At 49.4% G+C, this 25,488-nt stretch overlaps 2 protein-coding genes across 2 annotated transcripts in view; one reads left to right on the top strand and one right to left on the bottom strand.

The window, feature by feature from the left end:
* FBXO16 (F-box protein 16) overlaps positions 1–18,005 on the bottom strand; it is a 31,629-nt gene extending 13,624 nt beyond the window's left edge. The window contains 4 exon segments of the mRNA XM_069011874.1: positions 641–847; positions 7,670–7,705; positions 13,066–13,201; positions 17,947–18,005. Coding sequence (XP_068867975.1) covers positions 641–847; positions 7,670–7,705; positions 13,066–13,201; positions 17,947–18,005 — 438 coding nt within the window.
* A 257-nt stretch (positions 18,006–18,262) lies between these two features.
* Positions 18,263–25,488, top strand: part of FZD3 (frizzled class receptor 3) — a 49,072-nt gene continuing 41,846 nt past the window's right edge. The window contains exons 1-2 of the mRNA XM_069011871.1: positions 18,263–18,336; positions 22,856–23,351. Of these exons, the coding sequence (XP_068867972.1) occupies positions 23,163–23,351 (189 nt within the window). The 5' untranslated portion in view covers positions 18,263–18,336; positions 22,856–23,162. The remainder of the gene's footprint in view (positions 18,337–22,855; positions 23,352–25,488) is intronic.

Genomic DNA, 25,488 nt, shown 5'->3' with positions numbered 1-25,488 from the left:
ATGAAATGCTGGAGAAAGTTACTAAAGCAAGGCTTAGCCAAGCTGAGATTATGATATATTCTTAAATTACGTGGAATATTACGTTAGTGCAGCAATAATGTCACTGATAGCTGAACTTATTAATTTAAAACTGCTTCGGGCAGCATCTCACAGCATTTTATGGCGTGCAAACAGATTTTTGGAGTCTTAACCACTGTGCTCCAAAGCACATCTGTAATTTTCTGCTTCTCCACATCAAAAACTTGATCCTCAGGCATTTTAAAGGATCTGTTTTCCTTGAAGGATCAAGTGTTGTTCTTTGCAAAAGCACAAGCCAGAATTTCTCAAAGAATTAAGGGCTCTGCTCACGGTGCAAGGTGTTTTAGAGGAATGTGATTTTCAGGAAGTACCAGGCTTCCTTTCTGGGAATAATCACTCTTGAAAATGCCACATTTAAAACGCTTTAGAATGGAGCATCTAAAATTACTCTTCACTTCCGTGAATCTTGGCCAATCTGGCTTAATTTAGGATCTGAGGAACGAGCCTTTGGCACAGAAGATCTTTTGTCTTCACCAAAAATCAGTGTTTTCCTATTTTTTTTTTTTTTTTAGAGGACTTCAACCTGGTTTTCTGAACCCCGGGCAGGTGTTGGCTTTTTCACCTGTGCACATCGACAGAGGCTCCGTGGGTCCAGGAAGGAAAAGATGTACAAGGACAGGACTCGAGGAAGCCTCGTGGTAAAATCCACGGCCTCGGTGGGGACTCGGGCCTGGAGCTGCTTGGCACAGAATTTCTGCTGGGACAGGGAGCAGCGTTCCAGCAGGTCCACCAGGATCCTCCTCCTCTGGCCATCTGTCCACTTGTCAAACTGGAAAAAAAAAAAAAAAAAAAAAGAGAAAAAAAAAAAGGAGTTTCAGGTGCAGAAAAACCGGAGATTCAGCTTCTTAAAATAAAATGAGGCGACGGAAAGTGCACAAGCAGCAGCTTCTGGTGACTCATTCGGAGGGAGCAGAGCTCTGGGAATAAATGGAGAGGCTACGTGAAGAGAAACTCTGGAGCCACGTAATGATTCCTAATCCTCAAAGGATGGCCTAGGCCAGGACTCACTCATGCTCCCAAGGCTCTTTGCTGCTGGGACCAGCTCCGAGACGTGGCTTCCCTCACGGAAAGGAGGAGGCTCGGCTGCGTGGTTACAGGAGCAGGCCCCAAAGAGGAGCTCATTGCTGCTTCCTTCTCCCCCTTGACACTTTCCCCCACCGCTGCGGCCTCGGAGTGCCGCACAAGTTGTATTTTTCCTCACAATCCCGCTGCACAGGGGAGAAATCCCCGCTTTGGGAAGCGGAGCGGACGGAAACCAAACGAGCTCACGAGGGGAAAAATCTGCGGCGGTGGCGGCGGCAGCAGGGTCACAAAGGTTTTCCACGGCTTTTCCGTGCTTCTGGCAGGTTCCTAAAGAGGAGGATTGAATCCGTGCGGGAGGAACCGAGCGCTCAGGTAAGCGGGGATGGCTTTGCCACCGCGGCGTCGGGGCAGAGCTGAGTCAACAGGGTGGGAGTGACGGTGGCGCTGGCTGGGCTTTCACTCGTGGCGGCAGCGGGCGATGGCAAGGGCCCTGTCAGCAGCCATCTCCTGCCAGGAGACCGACCTCATCCCACAGGCGCTGCCCGCTGGCTCCGAACCTGCAGCCCAGCTGCCAGGAGCGAGGGAAAAGCCCCGGCATCGTGGTGGCTGCAGGCAGGAGCAGCAGGAATTGCCAGTGGGAACGGCAGGCAGCGGGGTGGGATGGTCGGAGAGGGATTTCCTGAGGGGGATGATGGGTTTTGCTTCATCCCCTCTACAAGAGTGTGCAGTGACAGGACAAAGGGAAGGGTTTTAAACGAAAAGAGGAAAGATTTAGATGGGATATTGGGGAGAAATCCTTCCCTGTGAGGGTGGGGAGACCCTGGAGTAGAATTCCCAGAGAAGCTGTGGCTGCCCCTGGATCCCTGGAATGTCCCAGGCCAGGTTGGACGGGGCTTGGAGCAGCCTGGGATGGGGGAAGGTGTCCCTGCCCAGGGCAGGGGGTGGAACGGGATGAGATTTAAGATCCCTTCCAACCCAACCTCTGGAATTCCATGAAACTCCTCCTCAGCACAGCAAGAGCAGCCTTGACCCAAACTCACCTTCTTTTCAAAGGGAAAACGGAGCGGTTTGGGGAATTCCCCTCCTTGGGGAATGCTGCTTTTCCCAGTTTGTTTCCTTCTCAGGGCTGGCCATCCCCAACCACGAGCTCTGTTTGCTCACTGTTGCCTGGAGCCACCTTTCCATGGCTCCCAGCTCGCTCTCTGCACATCAGATCTGTGCACGTTGCTGTCTGCATTTAACCTCAGGGACATCTAAGTACTTCGTTAAATGTGACCTCCAAAAATTAAATAAAAATATAAAAATATAAGAATATAAAAATATAAAAATATAAAAATATAAAACTAAAAATAAAAATGAAAAATATAAAAATAAAAATAAAAATAAAAATTAAAAAAAATAAAAATAAAAATAAAAATAAAAATAAAAATAAAAATAAAAATAAAAAAAAATAAAATAAAAAATAAAAAATAAAAAATAAAAAATAAAAAATAAAAAAATAAAAAATAAAAAATAAAAAATAAAAATAAAAAATAAAAATATAAATAAAAATAATAAAAAATAAAAATAAAAATAAAAATAAAAAATAAAAAAATAAAAAAATTTAAAAAATAAAAGTAAAAACAAAACCAAAAATAAAAATAAAACCAAAACCTAAATATAAATATAAATATAAATATAAATATAAATATAAATATAAATATAAATATAAATATAAAGAATTACTATATAAATAGTAAGGAAAAAAAAATGTTCTTCCAGTGATGTTTTTATTATCATGTGTTAACTATTAAATAAATAGTTTGATGTCCACTGTCCTTTCTTTTCCCTTTCAGACTAAAAGTTCAGGACTTTTTTTCCCTGTCTTTCCTCCCCACCCCACATCCATGCCCAAATGGAGGACTGGCAGAATAATAGTTCAAAATTCACTGTGCAATTGAAGGTAATTGAGAAGCATTTTCTCTCCTGATCATTTTGAAGAACTCTTTCCTCATTGATTTATTTTCCCTTGGATGAATTCCAGTGCTGGAGAATAAAATCCAGGAAAAAAAAAAGGCTCTTCTCCTTCTCACAGACACCTCTGCAAGACCTTCAAGAAGGTTGGAATGAAGAAAGTGTGGAATTGGCATTCCTGAGATCCTGGAGAGACGAAAAGCCAAACAGGAAAAGCTCCCAGATGTCCCTCTCTTTTCAGACACAGTGAATTAAGGAATATTCCCTTTTTTTGACCCCTGTTCTTCATATAATGGTCACTTCTGATGATGCTTAGCAGGGTATTAAGGGAAAACTGAAGTAGGACTTGGGGATTTAGGGCTTAGAAACGTTCCCTGAGAATAAACTCAGACAAAGATGGACCAGAGGGGGACAGAGGAGGTTCTGCCTGTCCCCTTCTCACCCTCGGCTTGAAGTAAAAGGTTTTCCCTGTCACACGGAGGGGGAAAGCTTCTGCTGCGCGCGTTCCCCGTTCACGATCCCGGCCACATCCTCTGCTCGTTAAAGCCATCCCCAACCACCAACTTGCACAGATAAATTTCTCCCGAGTGAGCTCCGGAGACAAGGGAGTAACTGGCTTAGTCTCTTCCACATCAAGAGATTAAGTGAACTAGTCAAAACAAATCCAGCTTCACTTTCCAGCAGACACGAGAGTTGCTCCTTTTTAACCCTCTCCACCCCGCCATGGGTTTTCCAGTGAGGGAATTCCTTCCAGCACCCTCGGCCTCCGTTTAAACTTCATTTAAACCAGTGCCACAGCACCGGGAGCGCTGGGAACACCCAGCCCCTTCCCCACTGCACCCAGCAGCAGCCAAGGAGTTAAGCTGGCACAGGTTGTCTCTTTTCCAGCGTGTCCCCATCCCACATTTGGCCGCTTCCTCCACAGATCCTCCCCTTGGATGCGATTACAGCAGCCCAACCAGTCGGACTGGATTCCCCTGGCTTCACCTCCTCTCTCCCCGCGGCTTTTCCCCTCTGTCGGGGCCTTCCCCGAAGCCCTGGCAGACAAAGTCTCCGCAGGGATTGTGTGACACCGGGCACAGCGCTCGGGCCCTGCCCTGGATCGCTTTGCGATTCATCCATGAGTGCACAGACACAAATAACGCAGCCTGACACCGAGAGAGAGCCCAGAGAGGCCCCTCTGCCGCAGGGCACTGCTGGTTTGACTGGTCCTGACTGGAGGGGGACACATCCCTCATCTCCAGCCCAGCGCGTGGATCTGAGCTCCCAGGTTGGGATCCCTGTGCTCGGCAAAAGTAGGAATGCGTTCTCCAGCCGAGAAACAATTTTCCCTTCCCTTCCCCAGCCACCCTCTCCCAGTCCTGCTGAAAGGATTTGTTGGAGGCCCAGGAGCCGGGTGAGAAGGTGAGAAGCAGAAGAGGCACCCGATATCCGTAAAACACCTTAATCTACCCAACCAAATCCCAAACTTCTCTGCTGCCAAGCAGCTCCTTGTCAGTGATTAGGAGCTCTCCCCCAGGATCTGTTTGGTTTCGCTTTTCCCTCTGCAGTTACACAAAGAAATCTGACTCTTTACAGGAGAATCATGGAAAGATTGGGTTGGAAGGACCTTAAAGCTCATCCCATTCCACCCCGTGCCGTGGGCAGGGACACCTTCCACTATCCCAGGCTGCTCCGAGCCCCATTTCCAAGAGGAGATTCCAGGAAGGGAAGGTGGCCTGGTGACAAGAACGAGCCATTGCCCTGTCACCTGCCATGGGGTCAGCTCCTGGATAAAGGCCAGGCTGGACAAGGCTTGGAGCAACCTGGGATAGCGGGAGGTGTCCCTGCCCGTGGCGAGGGGGTGGAATGAGATGAGCTTTGAGGTCCCTTCCAAGCCAAGTTTTTCTGCGATTCCCCTGTAAAATGTCGGGTTTGCTTGTTTAACGCCGTGGTAAAAGTGAAAGCTAGGCCGGGGACAACCCTGCCACGGGAAAAGCAATTATTAACAGCAAATTTAGGGGCAGTGTTATTGTGCCCCACAAATGTGGTCCATGGGCACCATCCTGGAAGAGTGTCCCTCACCTGGGAGGGCTCAGTTCCCACACAGAGAGGTGACAGAAGGAAAAACGAGAGCTTAAATCGTAGAATCCCAGAATCACTGAGGTTGGAAAAGACCTCCGAGGTCATCGAGTCCAACCGGTGACCGGTCCCCACCTTGTCCCCAGCCCAGAGCTCTGAGTGCCACCTCCAGCCCTTCCTTGGACACCTCCAGGGATGGGGATCCCAAACCCCCCTGGGCAGCCCCTGCCAAGGCCTGAGCACCCTTTCCATGAAGAAATTCCTCCTGATGTCCAGCCTGAACCTCCCTGGCTCAGCTTGAGGCCGTTTCCCCTTGTCCTGTCCTTTATTCCTTGGAAGCAAAGCCCAAATCCCGCCTGGCTGCCCCCTCCTGTCAGGTGAGAAACTTTTAGGTGCACAGAAACTGAAATTAAATCCCTTCAGGTCACCTCATTCCTCGTTTCTCAACACCCTGGGAGACATCAGAGACGCCCTGTGGCACCAGTGGGAAAAACTAACGAAATGAAAATGTAAAACCGCAGTCCCTGGATGCACGCAAATAAAATCAGGAAGAATTCAATAAACGACGAGCATCCCAAGTTTAATCTAATCTTTGTTTGGAAAACCAAATAAAGGGAAACTGCTGTGGCAGGGCCGCACGAGGCATTTCCTGTTTCTGCTTTTCCAGGATGTTCCTTCCGTGGAAGAAGCTGGGGGACGCCGATCTGGTTCATCTCCTGCCACAAGGCAGGATCTGCTCTCCCCAAACCATTCCTGGCAGTGCTCGTCCAACCTCAAAAAGCTCCGGATCCCACCCCTAATCCCCAGGCAAGCGATTCCAGCAGGGAATTATCTCCAGCACTGGATTTTGCTCGTGTCTAAATCGTGTCTCCATAATTGCAACTCAAGCCCGGGATCTCCTGCCCTCTCCACAGGGATCAGATCGTTCCCTTCCTCTTTCCAACACCTTTTGTGTTTCGATAGAAGGTGTTTTTACGCCTCTTCTCCATCTTCCCTACGGCACAGGGATTGTTTCCATGTTTTCTGGACCCGAGTCTGCTCTCACGTCTGACTCGTTCCCAGCTTTCCCAAAAGGCAGGGAGCAGGACCGGGAATGACCCTGCCTTTGGGATATTTCCCTTTATTGTAAGTCACTGTGCAGTTTGTGATCCCCCCTCATTCCCAGGAATTTTTCCTGCAGAGCCGCTACATCCTTGGGTTCTCTCAGATATGAACTTTTTGTGTGCCAGTCTTTCCTGCAGCGTTTTTCCCTGGTCCTTATCCGACTGCAGACCTTTCCATCCTGATTTCTAACCCCCAACGTTCAGGAAGTCCCTCCATTCCTGGCATCACCTGCAGATGGAATCATGGGATCACTAAGGTTGGGAAAAGCTCTCAGATCATCGAGTCCAACCATTAAATGAGGATTCGTTTTCCATTCCGTCGTCTGGACGTTACTGAAAATGCTTAACAGCAGTTAGGACAGGCTTCAGCCTTCCAGGTTCAGAATAAATCCTTTACAACCACCCTGGGTGTGATCCCAGCCATGGAATCCATCCTCCAGCTGCTCCATTTCGTCCACATTTCCTGAGAGCGCTCGGAGGAGGTCGTGGGAACCAACGTGGAAAATCCTGCCCGGAGCACTGGGATTCCTCCGTGTGGTTCCTCTCGCTCTCGGAGCGCTCCAGGCTCTCCACAACCCCAGGCCTGGAAGGGAGTTAAGAGCAGCTTTTGTGCTTTCTTTGCTTGGAATGCTGGATGGCAGGAGCACGAGGAGAATTAGCTCAGAAGGAGCCTTCTGAGAGCTGCCGATCCAGAGTCACGGGAAGGGGCGGAAATGTGACCTTCCGGAGGTGATTCAGCACTTGTGAGAGTGTTTGCAGGAAAGCTTTTCCCAGATTTTGGCATTTTTATACATCCAGCAGTTTCCAAGAGGTGGGTTTTATGTTTTCCACCTGCTGCCTGACCCATGAAAAGCTGGGTTTTTTTGAGCAACAATTGCTCAATTATTTCACTTCCTTGGTGTCCCTGAAATTCCTTACCATCAAAACACAGCAAATGATGGAAAGCCTGTTTCCTATAAGGACAAATAATCCTTAAAATCAAAATATTTGCCTGTAAAGACCAGTTGATATGGAAAAATAATTTCATGAGTGACTTACGAAGCATAAAGAATAAGCACCAGTTCCAACCCAAACCGATCTATGTGTGCACTTGGTAGATAAAATGTCATTTATTACAGGTTTCAAAGACCCTCCAGCAGGCCAGGGCAACATCTGAACATCCAACATCTCCTCTGAGGACTCCACAGACATTTCCCAGGGTTTTTCATCTCATTTCAGCTCATTCCAACCTTGGAATGTGATTTCCCAGGTTCAAAACTTACGGAACGTGGGCACTGAGGGAATTTACGCCTTTGCTCTCCTCGAAAGCAGAGCAGTCACGGCTCACTTGCACATCAGGGAAGTGAATCCCTTTTTCCAAAGAGGAGAAGTTTGGCATTCCCGTGAGATAAACTCCCGATCACTTCCGAAATCTGTCTGCAGCAAATAGAGATTTAAAGAGAAAAATTTACCCATTTTCCAAGCAGGGCTCTTCTTTCTTCAAACACCTGTGAAACACACACACAAAAAGAAAATGGAATATTTCAGGAGGATTCGGTACGGGCTGAGAAAAATCCAGCTTGAAAAAACAATCCACAAAATATCAACGGATTCGCTGAATGGATGGTCTTGGAAGAAAATCATGGAGATGCTTTAATCCCAACTCCCTGATAGGATCAGCTAAAGGAGTAGCTCAGGCATGTCTGTGAGTTTTGAGTATTTTATTGGATGGAGAGTCCAGAACCTTCCGAAACATCAGGCTCCCCAATTCCTTAATCGACCCTGAGGCCCTGTGCTGGATTTATCCCAGTAAATCCATGTATTTCTTGTACTGAGGAGCCCAGAGATGGGCCCAGCATTCCAGAGCTTTCCCGTGGAGAGGGAAAGAATCCACATCCCTCATCCTGCCACCTACACTCTTCCCTTGTTGATTGTTCCGTGGTGATCCTGTCAGGGATTTTATCATCCCCGCACTCCTGAAACCTCCTGGATTCGATGCCCCTGGATCCCTGGAAGTGCCCAAGGCCAGGTTGGATGGGGCTTGGAGCAACCTGGGATACTGGGAGGCGTCGGGGTTGGAACTGGATGAGCTTTAAGGTCCCTTCCAACCCAAAATATCCAGGGATGAGGAGTCCACAGCTTCTCTGGGCAACCTGTGCCAGGGCCTCTCCACCCTCACAGCCAGGAATTCCTTCCCAATATCCCATCTAGGTCTCCCCTTTCCCAGTGGGAATCCGTTCCCTGTGTCCTGTCCCTCCAGGCCTTGTCCCAAGTCCCTCTCCAGCTCTCCTGGAGCCCCTTTAGGCTCTGGAAGGGGCTCAGAGCTCTCCCTGGATCCTTCTCTTCTCCAGGTGAACATTCCCAGCTCTCCAGCCCAGCTCCACAAGAATTCTGCTCTCCTGGACATGCAGTGATGGGAGGTGCCTCGCGTGCTTTGGGCTACCCAGAAGCTGAACTTCCCACCTCTTTATTTTAGAAATCCCATTACTCCTGATTTGGAGGCACCGGCCCTGCACGGATCCAATCCCAACTCAGCAAAACCTTCAGGAATGAGGTAACGAGAGCAGCCTTTGATTCCCGGCCACTTTACAGCGACAGCTCCCACCAAGGACGATCAGTATCAAAATCCAGCGGAGGATTTCTGATCTTGACCTTTATCCGTGGGGAGCTGGACCCCAAAGCACCAACACGCAGCTTCCCCACTACCACAAAACCGCCTTCAATCCTCAGGATGGTGACCTGGGAAGTGAGGGAATGCTGGAAATGATTTTTCCAGCAGACAGATCAAAGAGGGGGGGGGGGGGAAAGCCCAGCTTATAAGCGCACATAAAACAGCGATTAAACCGCGAGTAGGAAAACACGCTTGATCATTATAAACTCCAGACATGCTCCTGCTCTGACAGCCTGCAGAGGTGGCTCCTGCAGAGAAGGACATTATCAGTGCTGATGTCTGCTGCAGCACTTGACAGCTTTAGCTCTGTCTCTCGCAGCAGGAGCGTCTCTGGTGAGGGCTGGAAAATGACATTCCTTTTATTTGCTTTATTTGCAATGGGGGGCGTTGGTAAAGCGGAGGGCGGGGGGAAAAAAAGAAACAACCCAACAAACCTAACAGGATGAACTTGGAAAAAGGATTTGCCCCAAAGAAGCGATGAATAGTCAAAGATCTGAGTTTTGGGTTGGAGAATTCGAGGGAGGAGGGAGCTGTTTGTGTAACCGTGAGCAATGTTAATGGTCTTTGATCAAAGACAGACTTTGATTTGCTTTCAGCGTTCTTGGAGACACATCTGAGCTGAGGCCGCCACAAAGCTCTGCCTCTCCAGGCACTGCGGAGCGTTAATTAGCAACAGAATGGCCCAAATTTGGTCAAATAATCAAGCCCGTGTCCTCTCCTCCAAGGCCTTGGAGCTACTACACCTGTGGAGAGCCTTGGATGCAGCCGGAGGCCCGGGGTGATCCTGGGATTTGCCCTCTCCCATCCATGGCTTCAGGGGGTCTGGAGATGCTCGGGTGGCTGGAAAACCCCTCCTTCCTTTGCTGCAAACGCCGCTGGAAGCTCTTCTGCCTCACCCCTGAATCCCTGCCCAGCTGAAGGCAAATCCTCTCCCGAATTCCAGCCCTTCCCTGCACTCCCAGGCCGGAGCCTGTGGGATGCTCCACCTCCTGCCTCTGCTTCATCCTCAACTGCAGCACGGCCCTGGCGGATCGGAGATTTCATCCCTGGTTTGGGGACCGGGAGCAATTTGAGATTTCCAAATTCTGCTTCCTTGGCTTTGGTCTGTCCCTGGTGGTGATCCCGTCTCTAAAGCAATCGTGGAATCGTGGAATGGTTTGGGTTGGAAGGCGCCTTAAAACTCCTCTCATCCCACCCCCTGCCACGGGCAGGAACACCTCCCACTATCCCAGGGTGCTCCGAGCCCTGCCCAACCCGGCCTTGGGCACTTCCAGGGATGGGGCATCGAATCCAGGAGGTTTCAGGAGTGCGTGGAATCCCAGAATGGTTTGGGATGGAATAGACCTGAAGGATCATCTCTTTCCAACCCCCCAAAAAGAGAAGATGTCAAATGTTAGGAAGAAATCCTTCCCTGTGAGGGTGGGGAGGCCCTGGAACAGAATTCCCAGAAAAGCTGTGGCTGCTCCTGGATCCCTGAAAGTGTCCAAGGCCAGGTTGGAGCAACCTGGGACAGCGGAAAGTGTCCCTGCCCATGGCAGGGGTGGAATGGGATGGGATTTGAGGTTTCTCCCAACTCAAACCATCCTGGAATTCTATGATAAGTGTGCTCTTACCATGTTTGAAAATCCAGGGAAATCTACAGGATCTACCCATGGAATACCCCCAGGATTACCCAAAATTCCTCCAGCTCTGAATTCCCACTGCTCCTGCCCCTCGTTCCCTGTTCCAACAAGTTCATTTCTCACGCGGCTCTTCCCTCCCTGCTTTTCCTGCACCTTCCATCTATGAATTCCCATCTTTTCCATCTATGAATTCCCATCTTTTCCATCTATGAATTCCCATCTTTTCCATCTATAAATTCCCATCCCTTCCATCTATAAATTCCCATCCCTTCCATCTGCAAATTCCCATCTTTTCCATCTATGAATTCCCATCTTTTCAATCTATGAATTCCCATCCCTTCCATCTGTAAATTCCCATCTTTTCCACCTATGAATTCCCATCATTTCCATCTATGAATTCCCATCTTTTCCATCTATGAATTCCCATCCCTTCCATCTGTAAATTCCCATCTTTTCCATCTATGAATTCCCATCTTTTCCATCTGCAAATTCCATCCCTTCAATCTATAAATTCCCATCTTTTCCATCTATGAATTCCCATCCCTTCCATCTATAAATTCCCATCCCTTCCACCTATGAATTCCCATCCCTTCCATCTATAAATTCCCATCTTTTCCATCTATGAATTCCCATCCCTTCCATCTATGAATTCCCATCTTTTCCATCTATGAATTCCCATCTTTTCCATCTGTAAATTCCCATCTCCCATCGTGCTGCCTCCCCGGAGTGCAGGGCTGAGCAGACTCACGACTGTACGAAAACGGCCCCTTCTCCCTCTCCAGCTCCTATAAATACCTCATGGAAAATCTCCTGATTTCCAACGTCAGAACTAATTTTGTTGCAGCTATTCTTTACTTTTTTCCCACTGCAGAGCAGCGTAGGGATGCAAAAAAAAAAAAAAAGGAATTTTGGGGAGGTCGGTGCAGTGCTGTAAAACCTGAATCAGAAACGAGCAAAATCTTTTTATTATGAATTTTAAAGAGTCCTCGAGGTTGGAAAAGACGTCCAAGGTCATCAAGTCCAACCATGAATGCAACACCACCACATTCCCTGTGTGCCTTCCCAACACTTCCAGTTCATCCCTGGTATTTTTGCATTTTTGAATCTTCATTCCTGGTGTTTTCTGGGATCTTCTTGTATGTTCTTCCCTACCTGGAACACTGGATAATTCAACGATCCAATATTAACCCCTAAAGGTTTTGCTGCAGCTCGATGCGACATCCAGCTGCCTAAGGAGCAGAGGAGTAAAAAAAGGTGGGAAAAGGTGGGAAAATGTGGGGTTTTTATTTCTGCTTAGGTCATGCTTTATTGCACGGCGATGTGTATCTGTAAAAATAACGTTGAAAGGGTGTAGGAAACATTAAAATGATTCAAAGGCTGGAGAATTTGCCAGGTTGAAAGGACTTCAAAGAGCTCAATCTCTGCAGTTTATCAAAAATAAAATAAATTCAAGTGTTGGCTTGAAGCGGGGTAAAAGTCCTTCCACGGGGGAAAAATGCTGGATGCAGGGGAGAAGGGAAGAATCAAATTAATTGTAATGCTGGAGGTATTCAGACAGGAAACAAAGCTTCGTCTTTTTATGGGATAAGGGCTTAATCACCAGAAAATTATTAGGGAAGTGGTGAAATTTTCGTTTTGTAAGGAATGGCAGTGCTCAACCCCAAAGGGAGCCTGGGTGCCTCCATGGAAGACACATTTTAACCAAACCTTACCCATTCTAGCCAAACTCTGAGCTCAAGACCGGGAGAACTGCGCAGAACGAGTGGTGCCAAGAAATCCGGGGAGCCGGACCCTTAACGGCCCTCTCTGGATCGAATCCCGGGAATCGTCGACAGAAATGGGGACGGGATTGGGAGGGGGGAGGACGCTCCCGGTGACACAGGAGCCCAAAGTCGTGCTGGCAGCTCCCAGATATGGAATCCGAGTGGGAGGGCTTGGAAATGCATCCCATTATTTATAAACTGGTGTCTCACTCCAGCTTCCAAAATATCCGCCCAGCGTCATCCCTGAGGGCTGAGGGCTCTGCTGTGAGCGCCCAGAACCTTTGACTCACACTCAGCTTGCTCTGGGGTGAAACTGGAGGATTCTGGTGCATGAAAACCCAGAAAGTCACAATTTTGTGACTTTCAGCAAGAAAAAACCCATTTTTTTGGTTTTTTTTTCTTTAAAAGCAATTGATTTGGCAAAATAGCAGAAATTAAATCAAATGGTTGTTTGCTTTAAACAAGTAAATCAGAATTTTCCATCTTCTCATGTTCGGTTTTATATCTTTCTATACCATAAAGATATCTCCGTACTTCCAACAGGGAACAAAACCTCCACGTTCTTATTCCATTTCCCATGACCTCCACAGGGTAAAACATGAATTAAATTTTTCTAGGATTTGGGAATTTACGACCTTGAGCATTTGTCTTGGGATTTGAGACTATTCCAAACCGACTGGACACGATCCTGAGGAAATAAAGGCTCAAGCTGGCTTTGCCTTGAGGGGTTGGACTGGACAATCTCCATGAGTCCCTCCCAAGCTCAGCAATTCCCTGATTCCCCGAATTTCGCCCCTTTGCTCGGAACTTACCTTGTCATTCATGAGCTGGTGGTTCAGGGGGGTCCACGTGCTCAGCTTGAACTGGAGCTTGGAGCCCTCCGTGGTTTTGGGAGGTGCAAATGCCATGGATCCAGGAGAGGCTGGATCCTCCTGTCACCACCGGTGGCTGCAGAACAGAGCGAGGATGGATGTTATCCCTGTGCCATTCCTTTGTTTTCATGGGGGGAAAAAAAAAAAAAAGTAGTTTTAGGAAGGAATCCAATGGTTTCATAGCACGGCAACGACACGAGGAAAAATCACTCGGAATTTGGGTGAAAATCATTGGGTGAAGCTTTTTATTTTGTGTACCCACAGTATCTGTGAGATTAAAGTCCTGGAAGTGTCCAAGGCCAGGCTGGATGGGGCTTGGAGCAACCTGGGATAGGGGAAGGTTTCCCTGCCCGTGGATGGGATGAGCTTTAAGCTCTTTTCCAACCCAAACCACCCTGGGATCCCGCGATTTCCCACTGGAACCTCTGTGCACTAATAAATAACAAATAATAAAAAAATAATAATAATTAATAATTAGGCAGATCTTCTTCATCACAAGTGTTAACGAGTGTTCCTTTGAAGGGGCTGCCCAGGGCAGTGGTGGAATCACCACCCCTGGAAGTTTTCTCCAAAAAACATGGATGTGGCACTCGAGGATGTGGTTTGGTGGTGGCCGTGGTGGTGGCTGATGGTTGGACTTGATGAAATCAGACATTCAACAAAACTTCCCCTTTTGGGACACCAAATGTCTGAACTTTGTTCAGACAAAGAAATTTCTTCACAGATTCTTGCCCAAACACAGGAAAAGGGACTTTTTTGTTCCCCTCCATCTTCTCTCCTGCAGTTGGATTCAGCAGGATAATGCCATTCCTCACCTCAGCTATCCAATTTCCAGACTGGAGCCTTAAGCTGCAGCAGCCTGAAAACCAAATAATTTCTTTACCACATTAAAAAATATCTCCTTTCCCTGCATGTAATTATTTCTGTAAATCCCTCAGATGGCTTTAAAGCTTCACGGTGCCAGGATGGATAATGGGATTTTTGGGACAAAAGAAAGGCAAATCCATGAATTAACTCCCATATTGTGTTACCAGCCTGTTCTGAACCCAAACACATCAAAACCCACCCAGAAAAAGGACTTTTGTAGCTACTCTCAGACCCCTATTCCTCACCCAGACAAAATTCCTCTCTATTTCAGTGGATTTATCTTCAAAACTCACTGCAGGATCTGTCTGGGCACATCACTTTTCTGCTTAATTTTTCCTTCCTTTCCTAAGTTATTATGGAGTCAAAGAAATATAAAGAAAAAAATAAACAAAAACCCAATGAAAAGTCTGTTGCGTTTTCCTCTCCGTGCTCAGGAAATAAATTCATTACAAGGATCTGAGTTCTTTCCTCCTTTTTTCAGTTGGCTAAAGATCCTTAAATACCGTATTATCATCCTTAAATACCGTATTATCTGCCCACTGGAAGCTGCAGGACTCGCCAAGGTCTCACATCCTCACATCCTGCAGCTGGACAACGTCAAAACCTTCTTGTGCAACCGAGTAGGTGGATTTGGGTGGATTTGGGATCGTTCCCTGCCTCGTTTTTGTTTTGTTTCCCTTCAATGCCCAGAAACGCCGGGTAGAGAAACAGCTCGGCTGCCAAAAAAACAGGTCCAGGCACCCATGTCCTGTTTTTCAGGGACAACCTTGTCCATTAGTCACAAACCCCATCGGCTGCCACCTCCCAGCCCTGGGTTCCCGTCCCAGTTTCCCTCACAGATGTGGGTTTTGGGGCTGGAGTAGCCACATTCCCAAAGCACCTCCGAGGATTGGGGTGTTACCAGGGAGAGTCAAACTTCTGGACCTCCCTGTGAGCCTTCTGTGCCAAAAATGTGGCTCAGGATCTGGAAGAAGTCTGTCCATAATTTCCTCGTGAGGAGAAGTGGAGTGGTCTCTTCTGTCTCTGGCTGTAGGACCCGAGGGAAAGGCTGGAGATGTGTCAAAGGGGGGTTAGGGTGGATTTTAGGAAAAGGTTCTTCCCCCAGAGGGTGTTTGGGCACTGGAGCAGCTCCCCAGGGAATGGTGACATTCCCAAGGCTGCCGGAGCTCCGGGAGCATTTGGACAATGCCCCCAGGGATGCACAGGGTGGGATTGTTGGGGTGTCCTGGGCAGGGCTGGGGGTTGGACTGATGATCCCATGGAGGAGTCACATTCCATAAAACTGCACAAGCCCTAAAACTGCCGGGATTGGATTTGATATTTGAGTATTTGCTGACACTCCTCAAAGGCTGCACGAGCCGGGACTCAGCGCTCAGGAATGGTTTGGGTGAGAAGGGACCTTAAAGTCATCTCATGGGCAGGGACACCTTCCGCCATCCCAGGTTGCTCCAAACCCTTTCCAGCCTGGCCTCGGACACTTCCAGGCATCCAGGGGCAGCCACAGCTTCTCTGGGAATTCTGTTCCAGGGCCTCCCCACCCTCACAGCCAGGAATTCCTTCCCAATATCCCATCCATCCCTGCCCTCTGGCAGTGGGAAGCCATTCCCTGTGTCCTGTCCCTCCATCCCTTGTCCCAAGTCCCTCTCCAGCTCTCCTGGAGCCCCTTTAGGCCCTGGAAGGGGCTCTGAGCTCTCCCTGGATCCTTCTCTTCTCCAGGTGAGCACCCCCAGCTCTCCCAGCCCGGCTCCAGAGCAGAGGGGCCAGGCTGGACGGGGCTGGAGCACCCTGGGGTAGTGGGAGGTGCCCCTGCCCATGGCAGGGGGTGGCACTGGGGGGGTTTGAAGGTCCCTTCCCACCCAAACCCCTCCATGACAGAACCGCAGCGTGACGCTCTGGATCTCTGCGCTGACCCTGAGCACAGCGAACCCCTGAGGTGACACTGAGGTGGGAAAGCAGCTGGAATGCTGCCCGGAGCTGGGACTGAGGGGCTGCTCAGCCGAGGCCCCGCTTCTCCTCCGCAGGAGTCGTTATCTTCAGACTGGCTGCCCAAAATAACATTCCAGAGATTGCTCCAGCTGTCAGTCCCATTTCCCGGGATGAGATTCCTCAGGCTCAGGTGATCCCAAAACATTCCAGCAGCAAGAGAGCAGGGGAGGTTAACGAGGATCCAGCCTTTAATGGGCATCAGGAAAATGTTGGTTCAGTGCCCAAAGAGGAAAAGCTCTTGACACATGATGGCAAAAAAATTATCCATTGTCATTCTAAAGAAATGAAAATGGAAACGTAGGAGAGGGTGGGAGGCATGGTAAATACCAGTGCAAGAGAGATTTGGGGAAAAAACCCAAGTTTAGTGAGTTTATACAGGGTTAAAAGAGAAAAATTGCCTTGGTTGCTACAGGCAGAGTCCCTAGGAATGGGTCACAGTTGGGATGGGAGGATCCAAGGGATTTGGATGTGGAGGAGACAAGAAGTTTCACAGGGCAGGAGGCAGCGGGAAAATTTCACTTGGAAACCGCTGGAAATGCTTGCAGTCATTCCAGGACAAGTTGGAATTTGGAAATGGTTTAACAAATAAAGGATTCCGCTGAAGGAAGCTCGACAATCCATAATGATCTTATCCCACTAACCAGGGGCACTGGAATAATTTCCTTTACCTGGGCTAAGCTCTGCTTTACCGTACTGAAAATAACTCCTGCAGAAGCAGAACCACTTCGTGAATGATTTCTGACCACTTTGTTTATGATTTTTGACCACATCTCTATGGAAATAAATCCTTTTTGGTGCCCAGAGCGGAGGTTTAAGGATGTATTTCCCTAATCCCATCAACCCCCGTGGCAAACAACGGTGCAGTAGAGGAGTTCAGATGGCAAATACATTTAGAATTTTCAGAATTTAACTGAATCAACCTCAAGCTAAGGCAGGAGAGCAATTTTGATCATAAATTATTATATCAAGATAAACAGTGATGGAAGAAAGGCTTCAAGCAGCAGCACCGAGCACGGGTACAGGCGGGGCAGAGGATGGAGGGAGAAGGACCCGGGGCTGAAATCAACAACCCAGCAAGGCTGGCACTTGTCCGTGGATCCCAGCGTGTTTTCCCAGTCCAAACATTAGCCCAGCACTAATCCAGGCCCCCGAGTGCCACCTCCTCGTGGTTTTTGAACAGTTCCAGGGATGGGTATTCCGCCACTTCCCTGGGCAGCCTGTTCCAGTGCCTGACCACCCGAATATCCAACCTGAACCTCCCCTGGCATAATTTAAGGCTGTTCCCTCTCATCCTGTCCCTTGTTCCCTGGGAGAAATCCCGATCCCACCTGGCTGTTCCTGCCTGCCTGGGAATTCCAGAGAGGAAAATTCCCTCTGGAGCCTCCTTTTCTCCAGGCTGAGCCCCTTTCCCAGCTCCCTCGGCCACTCCTGGTGCTGCAAACCCTTCCCCAGCTCCGTTCCCTTCCCTGGACACGCTCAATGTCCTTCTCGTCCCAGAGCTGCCCCCCAGCACTGGAGGTGCCCCAGCAGCGCCAGCACAGGGAGCGGGCACTGCCCTGGCCCTGCTGCCACCCCAGAGCTGGCACAGCCCAGGTGCCATCGGCCTCTGGCACAGCTGGGCATCGCAATCCATAGGGATCCATCCTGCTCGGTGAGGATGTAAACATCGGGAGCACCGGTGCAGTGCCGTTGTGCAGCGCTCCCACCGACACCGGGATTTTCCACCTTCCTCCCTGCATCCCGAATCCCTTATCCGCTCCGCACTCCCTACGGAGTTTGTGCCACCTCCCCGCTGCGTCCCGAGGCATTTGTATCCCCTCCCCGCCGTGCCACCCCGCAGCTGCCGCCCTCTGACGACGCTCTGCGCCCCCGGTGTCCCACGGGACGTGTCCCCCCGTGCCCCACCGCAGCGACGCCCCCTCCCCGCGCTCTCCCAGGGTCCCCCCGTGTCCCCCCGTGTCCCCTCACCTTCCTCCTCCCGCCTGCGGACGCCGCCTCCTCCTCTTCCTCCTCCCCCCCGTCCGCATCCCGTCTCCGTGGCAACGCCGGGGGGAGGCGGCGCCAGCCAATCAGCTCCCGCCTCCTCCTCCCGCCCGTCCGCATCCCGTCTCCATGGCAACCCCGGGGGGCGCCAGCCAATCGGAGCCCCCCAGCGGGGTTAGAGCGGCCGGGGGTTCCGATCTACCTAGCAACCAGCGCGGCGCCTCCTGATTGGCTGGGCGGCGGGGAGCGGGCGGGGCGCGACCGCGCGCGGCGGGGGCGGGGCCGGGCGGGGGCGGGGCCGGGCGCTGCCGCCGCCGCCGCTGCCGCCAGCCGAGGGGAGCGCGCGGGGCCGTGAGGGCGGCGGGAGCCGCGCAGGTAACGGGGCACGGCGGGGGCACGGCGGGGGCACGGCGGGGCACGGCGGGGCACGGCGGGGCACGGCGGGGCACGGCGGGGGCACGGCGGGGCACGGCGGGGCACGGTGCGGCCCTCCGGGGCTCGTCCTGCCCGCCGCGGTGCCGGGGCTCGGCGGCCGTGCAGCGGGGCGGCCATGCAGCGCCCTGCGGCCGGGGGAGCGGCGGGGCGCAGCCCGGGCACGGGGGATGCTGCTGCTGCTGCTGCTGCTGCTGCTGCTGCGCTGGGCGGGCGGAGGACGGGGGATGCCGGTGCTGAGCGCCGGGAAGGCGCCGGATCCGCGCCCCGGATCTCCCCGCGGGGCCGGGGATGCTGGCCCCGGGCTCGCCGTGCCGTAGTGCGGCGGCGGCCCCCGGGAAGGGATGCTGGTGCCTCACCCTCCGTTCGCAGAGGGATCCGGGGGTGCCGGCGCTGTCCCTGCGCTCCCCGAATCCCTCCGGGAACGCGGTGCGGCTGTGCCGGGCACGGGTCTGCTCCCTGCGCTTCGGCCGTGCGGCCGCGATCCGAGAGGATGCTGGTCCCGCCTGTGCACTTGTTCCTTGTGCTTTTCCAACGCGGCGAGGATCCGAAAGGGATGCTGGTTCAGCCGGCAGCCTGCCTGCTTCCCATTCCGGGGAACCGGAGGATTTCCCCCCCCCCCCCCCAGCCCCTTTCCGGGGAATACGAGCTCACGGAGAGAGCTGCTAGACCTGTCCCTCCGTGTCTGACGGGTGGGCACCCCTGCCCATGGCGGGGGGCTTGGAATTAGATGTGCTTCAAGTCCCCTCCGACCCAAACCATCCCACGATTCCGTGATAATCATGGAAAATCTCGCCAGGATTGTTTCTGCCTTTCCATCCTCCCTCTGCGCTCCTAATTGAAACAGGGGATGTGGGGGATTACGGTGTGGCTGTCCCTCAAGACGGAGCAGAAGTGGAACAAGGGAGCGCAGCGCTGGAGTTTCTTTCCCGCTGAGTAATTAAAATGGAGTTGGGAGATTAATGTATTCTCCTTTTGTGCCTTCGTGTGGGTGGGAATGGGCTGGGGAAACGCAGTGAATGAGCTCCTCTCCTTTCTCCAGGGTCAGGATCGGGTGGGGAATGGCCGAGGTGACATTTTCCTCTCCTCCGGGAGGAGTCTGGTTTGTTGTTTTATCTCCCCATTTCTCTGGGACAGATAAATGTGAATTAATCCCCCTCCGTCCTTTCTTTCTAAAGTCCAATGAGTTGTTTTTCGTTTGGTTTTTTTTTTTTCTTCCTCATTGCTCCCTTAGGAACTTTGAAATTTATTCTTTGAAAAAAAAAAAAATTCCTTGTGGGAATCAACCCGTTCTCCTCGTGATTTTCACTGCTTTATAATAATTGCCTGTGCACGTCTTAATTAGTCCTTTCCAGCAAGAGTTGGATGGGCTTCTTCTGCTGATAAATAATGTAAAAATCCATAACCACACTAACAAACTGCTCCTTCTGCCTGCGTTTTATTTGCAGTGCTTGTGGTGGAAGGGGAGGCCTCCCCTCCTCTTTTATCCCTGGTGTCATCGAAAGTGTTTTGTTTTTATATACATATAAAAATAACCGCAAAATCTCGTATGCAGAGGCCTAACAAAGAGTGTACAAACTGGATCTGTGGTAAGGAGCTCTCCTGACACTGAGGATTGCTTATTACAGCACCCATCTGTCTGCACCAATTAATAGCTCATCCATAGGCTCGTTTGCAAAACTTGGGGCTCCTTTCGCAATGGAATCCTTCTCTTTTTGCTTCCTTTCACCTGGAATTGTTTTACTTTTCCCATGGAGGGGCGCTGGGATGGGCCAGGCTGTATGTTTTGATGGGCTTTCCTGTCTCTTGTAAATACATTCTTGATTTTATTTATGGTCCGGTAATTAACATCTTGAGCGTAAAATGGGAAAGTCCTGAAAGGACACGGTGAAATTTTTCCTGCTTTTTGCACAGCTTAAAGTTTTGGGTTTTTTTTTAATTTTGTGGGTTCTTGGGTCTTTGTTTTTGCATGTTTTCTTCAGCTTGAGGTTGTGGGGGAAGGCAGAGGATGGGTGGATGTGTTTGGATCCTGCTGCTTTGTGCGTCATTAATATGATTTCTAGGGAGCATTCTTGGAGTTTTTCCCAAGACTCCACATCCTGGCCTGGATTTGTCCGATTTTTGTGGTGCTGACTTTAACTAGTGTGGGCACAGTTCATCTTAGGTTGCTTCTGGACCTTTTTTGTGAAGGGTTTTCTACGGATCACTGCGATTACACCTCCGTTACAGCGAGCAAAAAAAGTCCCTTGCTCATCCACACTGCAAGGTGACCTCACTCAAACTGGGGAACAAAATCCTCTGGAGTTGGTTTAGGAGAAACAAACAAGCAAACAAAAAAAATTGTGAATCCAGAGTTCTGGAAATGACAAAACACTCCAAAGGTTGGGGTTTTGTTTTTTTTTCAGAATCTGAGGAATTTGAATTTTCTGTTCTTAAAATGTTAAACCCAAAGGAATGGATTCCAATGGGATTAAGCACCTTGTCCGACATGGGATCACAGACTGCTTTGGGTTGGAAGGGACCATTTATTCCCAATCTTTCTGCCAGGGAACTGTACAGAGCTAAGCAGGAATTGGTTTTATCTGCCTGTAACTTGTGGTGTCCTGGTCAGGAGCTGGGAATGCGCAGAAAGGCTCCAGGGCTGGCCGATGCTGCCTGGCAGATGGGACAGTTCAGCTCTTTTGTTTCTTCCCAGAGCTGCCAAATTGTCCAAAAGTCAGTCTGAGAAATTACATTTCTAAAATCAGAAGGACACAACTTTTCGAGCTCGTATCAGCTTGAAATTGGCCTTGAATCTGGTGTGGTCACGTGGGACATGTGTCAAACACTGTGGCTTATTTGGATCTGTTCAAGCTCAGTGTGTTGACTCTTCACAGCAGCATTTACTTCAGAGCACGAGCTGAGATTTGAGCTGTGGTGGTTCTGCCGCTTCAGGTGTGGAGGGAGTTCTCTTTTCTGCCTTTTTTTTTTTTTTTTTTTTTGCTCATCTTTTTGTTTTTCCTGGGTTTGGAGCTTTTCCTCTTTCTGTTTTTTCCCTGTTTCAGTGCTGCCTCAGCCACAGCTTCCCCACCAGTCTCTGTGAGAGAGACAAGCAGCCTGTGAAAGCGAGTTGTCAAATGAGCTGAATTTAACATGCTTATCTTTAGCAGCTTGGTCTTTTCTTCCTCTTTGCATGTTTGTTTTTAACCAGCCTGTCTTCAAAAAAGCTCCAGCCAAACCCTTTCCCCTCTCCTGATGCTGCAGAGAAGCCCAGAATTGTTTGGGTTGGAAGGAACCTCTCCAGATTATCCCGTCCAACCCACAAACTGCACCAAGGGTTTAAAACCTTCATTTTTCTGGCCGTAAGATGGGCCTGTGTAAATAAAAATGTGCATCACAGCACATGTCTGGTAATTAAATCCTTCCTGTCTCTCGCTGTGTTTGCATTAGGGAGAAAGGAAAAACTCCGTTCTCTCAAGATCGGGAATGTGTGCAGATTTGTGGTTGCTTGCTTTTGGGGATACTGATGGAATATTTGGAGTTTTCTAAATTTCTGTTACTTTTTAAACACTAATTCGCTTGAAAGCAGCTGGTTAGAGACTGGATTTTGGAAATTTTACCTTTGTAAGACAAAATTGTTTTTAAAAAGAGGCTTCTTTGTGCTCTGAGGGCTCTGTGAACTTTTCCCACCTCCAATTTCAGAGCTTCTCCCGTGGACGAGCCCAATCTGCTGAGTCCCCGTTCTGCTGAGAAAACCCAGATCCAGCCCCAGGGAGTGATTCCTGTTTAAATTGGCTCCACGGGGAGAGTGGAACTGGCAGAGCAACCCTAAAATTTCCCTCTTTGGGAGTGTGAGGAGAAAAGGGGTGGTCAGAGAACATCTTCTGGCTGATTCTCAGCTGCTGGGGTGGTTTCTGGCAGGGAGGATGGAGGAGTGCAATTAAAATGGGTTTGGGACAACAACAGGAAAAGCAGATTAAAATGCCACATTTGAGCCCAGGTAGCCAAACCTCCTTGGGCAGGCCAGTGGCGAGCTGGGACTTGCGGGGTTGGTGCTGGTGACTGGTTTTGTTTTTGTTTTATAATTATTCCTCAGGAGTTCCGAGGCCGTGCAGAGAACGAGATGCTATCGCTGTGCGTGGAGCTGCTGAGTCACAAACAGCCTGGTTTCAGTGTGGCCAAGTTGAAAGTGTGGGGTTTTCTAAAAACACTCTGGCATAATCAACGTGATCCCCTTGTTTTCACCATTTTTGGGTGGGGTCTCTCTGCTTTTCTTCCGTTTAGTTCTTCCATCTTCCATCAAATTCTTCCATTCGTTTCCTCCAGGAATTCAAAAGAAAACCAACGGGATTAAAACTTGCAGAAGGACCTTGCAGAAGTTGAAGCAGTTTGTCTGCCAGCAGCAATCCTTAGGAATTGAGAGGTAAAATACTTCCATGGATTAAAAGGGGTTTTAGTGAGTTCTGTCTGTTTTGTGTTCCAGGTTATCCAGGAAAAGAAGGAAGCCTCTGGAGCGCTGCTGTGTCACCATGGGGTCCGTGGTGTGGGAATGTGGTTGAAATTTTAATACTTCATTCATGCCACAGAAGGCTGAGAGGGGAAAAAAAAGGGAAAATTTCTCAAATACCATCTCCTGGACTGAGCTGAGGATGTTGAATACAAAAGCTCTTCCAGCTGGGAGGAACCTCAAGCAAGGCCTGGAAATATCAAAGTGAAAACTGCAGATCCACGAGGAGCTGGAAGATCTTCTGCCTGGGCTGCACCCCTGGCCCCATTCCCGGTGTGGAAGGATGGCTTTTGGCTGGATGCTGTGTTCCCTGTGGATTTTGGATGTCTGGGTGGCCCCCACGGGAGGGCACAGCCTGTTCTCCTGCGAGCCCATCATCCTGAGGATGTGCCAGGATCTGCCTTACAACACCACCTTCATGCCCAACCTCCTGAACCACTATGACCAGCAAACAGCAGCTCTGGCAATGGAGGTAAAGTGATTTTTTTTTTCCATAAATAAATATAAATATTTTTAAAATATACATATGTATAAAATATATATATAATATGAATATATATAAAAATTTTTGGTCTTTAGTTCGCCAATAATTTACAAGAGAATCCAACCAAAAAAAAGACCAACAAACCAAGGTAATGAATAATTCAAATATAACCCCAAATGCCATATTCTAAATAGTTGAAATATTCCATGACTGCGGATTCTGCCTAGCTGGATATCACTGAGTAGCAAATACCCTGGATGTGCTTGTTGGTTTAAATATCTGAAGTCTGGTTTATACAAGACTTTTTCAGTGTATTTTCCATCTCGCCCAAGGAGTTTCCTTACTTGGAGTTCTGTGAAATGACTAAAATGAGTGGAAATGCAGAATATTAATCAAGTCTTGCTCTCGACCTGTTCGAAATTCCGTGAGGGATTTGTGCAGATTTGGTTTATTTGTATTTTTTAAAGTGTTTGGAAACCCTTTGTGGGTAAATCTGTGGTGCTGTAGACTGAGAAATGAAAGAATAATCCTGTGTTTCCTTCTTGGAATGCACTTCCTGACAGTACAGAAACTGAATTTCATTGTTCTTGTTAAGTGATACAAAGCCTTGGCTTTGTGTGGCCTTTCCATGGAAGAGTTTGGAATTGGATGTGGTGGATTTCTTTAAAATTGAGCTTCTTGCCCTTAAATTTGCTGTTTGGAGGAACTCTGGACTTGGATTGCAATGGCTCCTTTGGATGGCTCTGGAGATTCCCGTTACCCTGAACAAGGAGCAAAAGGAGTGAATTTTGTTGTAGAATTGGTTCTGGTGAGTTCTGAGGCCCTGGCACAGAATTCCCAGAGAAGCTGTGGCTGCCCCTGGATCCCTGGCAGTGTCCAAGGCCAGGCTGGAGCAACCTGGGATGGTGGGAGATGTCAGGGTTGGAATGGGATGAGCTTTAGGATCCCTTCCCACCCAGACCATCCTGGGATTTAATGACTTTATTCATTTATTCATTCATTCATTCATTCATTCATTCATTCATTCTCTAACCTACTTTACACCAGCTTCCAGCTGGTTTCCTTCAATCCCCTTTTGGGTTGTGCTGCAGTTAAAAACCCCCTGGAGATCCTGGAAGCCTCATTTTTATCCCCGAGGCTTCCCCTCTCCAGGTGGAAGCATTCCAGCTCTCTCCCTGCAGTGTCCTTCTCCAAGTCTTGGCCTTCCCTCCTGCATTTTTTTTGCTGCTTCGTTCCTGGGATAATTTGAATTCCCTTCCCCTGTCCCTTTTGTTTTCCAGCCTTGTCCTTGTCCGTGGCACTTCACCCGGGGCGTGGGCACCATTTGTGGTTAAAGCCCCACTTTCCACTGACCGTGGCCAGCGTTGTGCCCATTTTCCAGACTTTCTGCTGCGCGTTAAACCCGAGCTTTCCGAGAGCTGTCACAAACATAATTTCTACTTCAGACCCGTTTCTGGCCGCCGCTGGAAGCGGAGCAGTAATTCCATGGACCAGAACAGCGGGTGCAATTATCCCGATTTTTGTGAAGCAGCTTTCTGCCTCCGAGAGGGGAATTGGGGAGGGGGGTGAGCGCTGCTCCTCTGCCCTCCGAGGTGCGAAACGCGAGTTAAAAGCAGGAATTACCCGGCGTGAAACGCTGCAATTCACACCAAAGCCATTCTTAGGCTTAGCACGGGGCGCGTTGGTGGCGTGGGTGTGTTTAACACTCCCTTTTGCCAATAAAATCAGCATTTTAAGGCGGCAGTTTCAGCCTGGGGATGGATTATGGGCTGCTTCTGAGGAAGGGTGAACGCTGTGAGGGAAACAAGGCTTTATCAAGCTTCGAATTCTCCCACTGCAGGGTTTTGAGCAGCAAAAAAAAAAGACTGAAAATCCACAGCTTTTCATCAATGTATTCCCATTCCTTGCATTAACTTAGATTGCGCTTTAATGTACACTTAGGGAGAGGGGAGTTTTTATTGTTTGGCTTTTTAGGCATTGTTTAGTGGCTCCATTACGGAGCACTCAAATGCTGGGCTGATCGAAGTCTGTTGAATGTTGCATTGTGGTATTTTCTGGGAATATCTCTGGTCTCCGAGCCCCCTCCCTGGCTGCTTTGAATGTGAAATAATGTGGCAGCAGAATC

This window comes from Aphelocoma coerulescens, chromosome 3 (assembly GCF_041296385.1).
Source record: "Aphelocoma coerulescens isolate FSJ_1873_10779 chromosome 3, UR_Acoe_1.0, whole genome shotgun sequence".
NCBI classification, from domain to species: domain Eukaryota; kingdom Metazoa; phylum Chordata; class Aves; order Passeriformes; family Corvidae; genus Aphelocoma; species Aphelocoma coerulescens.
This window is presented reverse-complemented; position numbering and strand designations above follow the sequence as displayed.